This window comes from Fringilla coelebs (assembly GCF_963513975.1).
Source record: "Fringilla coelebs genome assembly, chromosome: Z".
NCBI lineage: Eukaryota > Metazoa > Chordata > Aves > Passeriformes > Fringillidae > Fringilla > Fringilla coelebs.
Window position 1 is genome coordinate 28,322,943 of NC_140031.1, and position 6,827 is coordinate 28,329,769.

The 6,827-nt window shown below is 37.7% G+C and overlaps 1 protein-coding gene across 3 annotated transcripts in view; it reads left to right on the forward strand.

Annotated features, from left to right (window-relative positions):
- Nucleotides 1-5,495, forward strand: part of RIC1 (RIC1 homolog, RAB6A GEF complex partner 1) — a 47,070-nt gene extending 41,575 nt beyond the window's left edge. For 2 of the 3 annotated variants that reach the window (XM_084225952.1, XM_084225953.1), the window contains exons 24-26: nucleotides 1,544-1,721; nucleotides 1,849-2,037; nucleotides 2,341-5,495. In XM_084225952.1, the coding sequence (XP_084082078.1) occupies nucleotides 1,544-1,721; nucleotides 1,849-2,037; nucleotides 2,341-2,626 (653 nt within the window). In that variant the 3' untranslated portion in view covers nucleotides 2,627-5,495. Of the gene's footprint in view, nucleotides 1-1,338; nucleotides 1,722-1,848; nucleotides 2,038-2,340 lie in introns of those variants that run through there. The other variant, XM_084225954.1, reaches the window with a different exon arrangement.
- The last annotated feature ends 1,332 nt before the right edge of the window (nucleotides 5,496-6,827 follow it).

Consider the following 6,827-nt stretch of genomic DNA (forward strand, 5'->3'; position numbering starts at 1 on the left):
CATATGAAATAGATATTTGCTGAAGTTTCTATCTGTGGTGATAACTTGAAGTTCAGTATTTTTTCAGTCTGTATAGGAAGAGTATACTATGTTGTGGTTTTTTTGTTTCTTTGTCTCTTGCATAGATCAGCCTCTTGCAGGGGTTGGAACAGCTCTAACTGCATGAACTTTGTGCTTTTGGGTTTCTTAAGAATGATATTAGAAACATTATTTATTGAGGAAGTTGAGGAAGTTAGAGAGCCATATAGTTGTATTTTTTCCTATGGCTTTATATAAATTGCTTTTTAAAAGCTGCAATTTATGATGAGCTTACTAAAATAGAAATTGTACATTGTATGTATTTTTTATGAGCACATAAAGGAGAAAAGTTTGTCAGACCATTCTAGTCTTTTTAAAATTTTGTATACTTCCTCTTGTCCTTGAGCACAGAGCAATGTTTTCAACAGTATCTAAATCATGTGATTTCCACTCCATTAGGGCAATGTTCTAAGTACATAGTGTGAGCTGCAATTTCCTCATTTTTACAACTGTAGAGCCTTCTGAGAGATTCAGAGCATTTGGAGATCCTCTCTGTCTGCTTGAGCATGGTCTCATTTTATTTTCACTCCTGTTTCTCTTGTTTTTTAAATCTGGAGACTGCAAGAAAATAGGTGTCTCTTTTCGTTGCACTGATTTTACAGCTGTCTGCCACGACTGCTCTTTCTATAAACAAGTATGTGGGGGGGTTTTTTTCTGAGCTGGATGAAGACCTTTGAGTTCAATGGACTTTGCTGTGCATTTTGAAGCAGTTTATTTGTAAAGAAACTAAATTAATAGCCTTCAAAACATTGCAAACTGAATTCTAATAAAATTTTCACAAATGACTAATCCAGCACCGGTATTTATAGGCAAGAAGATAATCAAATAACTTTTTGACTTCCTAAACATTTTCCAAGAAAAGATGCATCTGCTTTAATATGGAAATAGCTTTCAAGAGTAGGTGCCTTCATGACTCACCACTGTAATGTTTTTAGCTATGTCACTGTTCCTTTGAAAATTCTGTTACTGCATGTGCCCTTCATGTTTTTACTGGAAATACTTCTTTTTGTAATTTGTGCTGATACATATTTACCTTACAAAGCATTCGAAATCTTCATCATTTTGTGTGAAGAAAATACTTTGATATTGAAACTTCATTTTAACAAAATTTAATGTTAAATAAGCAGAATTTTAGACAGACACTAACCCTTCCTAGACTTAATTCTAGGACTATAGTATGCAAGATGTTATATTGGTGCTTTTATGATGACTAGGATGGCTTACTGATGATAATTCTCCTGAATTATTTTTACTGGATAGAAAAACTATTGCATTCCCAACATTAGTTCTGCCATCCAGTGTGACAAGAATGCTGAAGCGGGACGGACAATATGCCTGAAGTAACTGTGATGCACTGGAAAGCATTACTGTTTGTCAATTGTTATAGGAAGTAGTTCAGAAATTCTGAGTCTTACTAAAGTAAGTAGTTTCTTTTTTCCCTTATGTTTCTGAGTGTTTTTGATAGGTGATGAATGCAGCATTGGTTCAGCAACGGACCTGACTGAAACAAGTTCTATGGTGGATGGAGACTGGACTATGGTGGATGAAAACTTCTCCAGTCTAAGTTTAACTCAGTCAGAGCTTGAGCAGCTCTCTCTAGAGCTGGCCAGTAAAGGGCCACACAAGTCACAGGTGCAGCTGCGGTAAGTAATGACACCTTTGAGACAGAATTGCTGGCATGCAGCATTTAGAGAAAGAAACGATCTACACCATCACACTGCAATTTTTCTCTTGGGAGTAGAAAAATAAACAGCCTTTCTTTCTATATAGGTATTTGTTACATATCTTCATGGAAGCAGGATGTCTGGATTGGTGTGTTGTCATAGGCCTTATTCTCAGAGAATCTTCAGTTATCAACCAGGTTTTCAGTATCATGCAGTCCTCTGATATTGATGGAGAAATATGTCAGAATATCAAGACTGGCCTAGATGCTGTTGACAAGTGGGCTTCTACGGATTGGTAAGTGTTACTTTCTACCCTCCCATTAATTTGAGCTGCAGATATTTTGTTACCTAAAAAGTAACTTTGAGTTGTTACCTTGGCCTTAGCTGCAACCTCCAGTGAGTTGTAATCAAACTGGGAAAAAAACCCTCAAAACACAAACCAAACCGAAACAAACACAGAGCAACCAGCATTCCAACTTTTATTGTTTGATCAGGGTTGCCTTTTTCTCTTTATTTATGAACATTTCTGCTTTTCAGGCGCATGACAGAAGTACTGATTTGAATTAATTTATGGTGTTCCATCCCATTCTCTTCCTAGCCCTGGGTACAAGCCATTTCTAAGTATCATCAAACCACAGGTCCAGAAACTAAATGAAATAGTAGAAGAGCAAGTACAACCAGAAGCGTTTCAGCCAGTGAATCCTTCTAAGGTTCCTGAACAAGCAAACCCAAGAGCTGAGGAAAGCAGGACTTCATCTAGCCATGGCACTAATCCTCAAAGTGATGCTGGCAGCAGCAATGCAAGCAGACATGAAGAGGACAAGGCTAAGACAGAGGATGAGGATTCATTCCAAGAAGGCAGTTATGACTGTGTTGTGTCTTAAATGGAAGGCGAACAACTTCCATTTGTTCAGGTGTGAAAGGAAGCAAACCAGCTCTTAGATCTGCTTCTGTGTTTTGGATTTGAACTCTTTTTTTAATTTTGTTTGTCTGTTTTGGTTTTTTAAAATTTCAATCTTTGAAATTTTTAGTGGGGATAACTAAACACCAGTTTCATCTAATAATTTCAAAAGGAGGCATGACACTTTTTTGATGCAATGGCCAGACTGCAGCTTTACATTTTGATACTTTAAATAGTGTTGGAGAGTGAACACACATGGCGACAGATTCAGCCAATATTCATCAGTACCTTTACATCACCAACACGTTCTGAAGAAACTACTTATATCTTGCTTGAGTTTAAAAGGCGAAGAGGGGATTAAATATAAAAACTGTTTTCTTTGCAGATTGCCTGCCTAATACAATGTCTGATCAATGCAGTTCAGATTGGTTTGATACCGATATTTTGTATTAAAGGACTGTAAAATATATTGTATGTTTTTGTGAATAATCTTGTACAAATACTCAAGACTGTACCATATTTGGAGGTACCTATGTGTATTTGCATGTTTCTAGATGACTAGTAAAGTTAAAGCAGAGTTGCACTTCTTTCTGGATGAGGCATACTTTACTGACCTAACACTGACACAAGGTGGCTTACCTGTTTTTTACTGCCACTTAACAGATCTTGTAGTTGGGTTAAGGGACTGCTGAAAGTTATTTATTTAATTGTAAATTCTTTTCTGATAAATGGATTTTTAAAATGTAAATAATCATCATATCCTCTTGCTATGGAAAACTAGTTTAACAGCTCATACTTACACATTTTTCAAACATTTTATAATATGCATACTTCTGACTAAGACATATTTAACTTTCATACAATGTTATGAAAACATGGCTGCAGAAGTCTGTTGCTTTGAGGTACTTATTTTTTCTAGCTGCTGTCCCTATGTAATAACTACCTGTAACAGTATTAATTTAGATATTAGCTTGTTTGTACTGTGCAATCAAAACAAAAATGCAACATTACTCATTTTATACATGATAAACTAGTTTATTTTTTATAACATCACTTGATTACTGACATGGACCAAACTAGTCATCATAGGATAGTTACAGCATCTGTTGCTTTTCTAGTGTATTTACATCCTAACTAAATATACATCCATTTAAACTCTGAAATTAAGACTATTCACAATTAAGTTTTAAATTAATTGTGGTTTCATCATCTTTATTTCCTTTGTAGATAAGATCAAGTGCTTTAAAATGTACAGATATTAAATTGTTGCTTTAGAATGGCTTTACTAAGCCAATACAACCAGTACAAGTGCAATAATTGTGAGTATTACGTGGAAAGCTGGAGCTATTAATGAATGCAACTTGAACTTCATTTTAAGAGTTGAAACTTGAGACTGAAGTTAGTGGAAAGAAACTCAGTCTGAGTCCCAGCATTAAGCTTATTCTGCATTGTAGCTACTGGTTACAGATAATGTCTATCATACATACAAGCCTGTTGTGACCTGACGTCAAAATTCATTATTGTTTTAAGGGGATAATACTTAAAGCTTTTTTATGATAAAGAAATCTGCTTAATCTATGTTAAAAGAAATAAAAACTGTGCTTCAAGTTAATATTTTTCTGTGGTTCTGTGGTAATGATGTAAGCCAAGCCCATCCTGGTCAGCGTTCTGCTGTTCAGGTTTTGGATCTGTGCAAGTAAAACATACATTAACTGATATATTAACATTCTTAATATTCATATCTTACTACTGTGCTATGTTGTTTAGCAGGTAAATCTTTTTAGTTGTGAAATTTTAGAAGTTTGTACTTCTTTAGTAGTAATTATCTCTATGCAAATCTTACATGCTAATTTTGTATTTTGATTTCACTGCTGTTATACTTGTAATTAAAAGACAAATGTATTCAATTTTACTTGAAGTTACTCCTGTGAAAAAGAACTATTTCTGACTTCAAGCCATTCAGGTAGGCCATTTTAGAGAGACAAAGCTCTCAGAGAAACCACCTGATGAAATTGTTTTTTATACTCCTGTGGCTTGTTTTTTACAGGATGAAGGAATTGAGCCTTTGCCTTATTAGCGCATCTTTGAAGTTACATCCACCTGCTGCTGTGAAAAGAGATATATACTGGGTTTAGGTGGCAAGGGTGTGGTGGCAAGACAGAGCTAATTCCAAGAAACACAAGCTGGTGCCTCCTCTCTGTAATGTATTTAACAAGGAGTAAAAAATGCTGTGGAATATGAGTGAGGAAGAGTCCTGCAGGCAGCCACGCCCATAATGGAGGAGCAGGAGGAGGTATTCCGGGCACTGGAACAGAGATTCCCTGCAGCCTATGGCTCTATGCAAGTAAACACACACATTAAATATTATAGTAACAGTCTTGCTAATTAGCCTCTTACTGCTGTGGTACTGCTCAGCAGCTCAATCCTTCTAGATGATGGGGAAGCAGGCTCTAGACTTGCAACCCACTGTGTAGCACGCTGGAGCAGATACCCACAGTGACAGCTGTGGAGCACCTACACTAAGCAGGTGGATGGATGAGCCCTGAAGGAAGCTGCAGCCCAAACAGCCCACGCAAAAGCAGGTTTCTGGAAGCAACTGTGGCCCACGGGATCCTTGCTGGAACAGTCTCTTCCTGAAGGACCACCCCAGCAAGAGGAAGATCCACTTTGAAGCAGTTTATGAGAGACTGCATCCCATGGAGTGGACCCCATGCTGGAGCAGGGCAATAGTGAGGAGAGGAAGGAAGCAGAGAGGAAATGTTGCAGACTGACCATGACCTGACTCTTAAGTGAGCATCCCCAGTTCTTCTACACCACTGTGAGAGAGAAGGCAGAAGAGTGAATCTGGGAAGGAAGGGGAGGTTGGGGGAAAAGTGTTTGGTTATCATATTTAAATTTTAATTGGTAATAAAATAATTTTCCCAAAGCCATTTTGTTTCATCTGTTGTGGGTACTAGAGAGTAATGGCCCTGTCTCAACCCATGAATTTTCTCATCACATTTTCTCCTGGTCTGCTGAGGGGAGGGTATCAGCAGTTTGGTAGGTACCCACCAGCTACCTATAGTTAACCCTCCAGAAAAGGTCTAGTCATCCACAAATGTGCACTATTTAACTAAGATAGGAAAAATGGGCCACTTAACCAGTTGAGGGTGAACATCTTTTTATGGAATTCCAGCATGTAGACACTCTTTTCACTTTGTGTATCCAGCTCACCTAAAACTGGCTGCTGTAAGATTTCCTCCTTCACAACAATTTGCACATCATCAAGTTTTCTTGATCTGTTTCTCATCCTTTGCAAAACTAACTGTCTCAGAAAAACAGGAACAATACTCTGTATTCCTTGCTATTAGATCCTTTCACACTGGGTATACTTACTAAACTGCTTGAATCAAGTTGTGTTCCTGAAGGTAATTTTTCACTATCACTTTTGTCAACCCAAGTAAGGTATTTTTTCCTCAGCATGTTTTAGGTCAAAGAAACCAGTTCAAATTATTTTAGAGCCAAAGTGTCACTAAGCTACAGATTTGAGACCCACTGTTAAGTAAGCAGAAATACCTGAATTCACAATCTAGCCAGAATCTGTACAAAGGAGGTCCTTATCATAATAAACTGAGGGGAGAAGTTGTCTATGGCTATAATGATATTATAAAAGAGGATGGGTAACTTGCTGAGGGTGGTAAGCTAGCTTCAACTGGAGGATGGATTTCCCGCAAGTAAGAGGGAACATAAAGGCGACCGACACAACTTGCTGCCACAGCTTTGTCTCCTATCCTGGAGCTGAACACTGTTAAGTACTCTAGTAGGCAGTGACAGGAATGGCAGCAAAGGGTGAGGGGTGTAAGTCATCCCAGTGTTTAAGCAGAGAAAAGAGATACAGACTTGTTGAGTGTTCTGTTTATCACCTGGCCCCTGAAATAGGAAACTCCTTGGGCTTACTTCCTCCGAAAGCGCTGAGAACAGATTTTAAGAGTCCACAGCTGGAGCCTAAAGCTACTACATAGCAGACACAAAGCACCTAACTACTCTTACCTTACTTTTTCAAGTTACTGTTTCCTATCCAAAAACTCCAAATCCCCCAAAAAACCCCAACAAAAAGAATAAAACAAACAAACAAAAAAACAACCCCACCAAACAATACAAAACAAAAACCTCGAAACAAAAAGCAAAACCACCCAACCAGAACA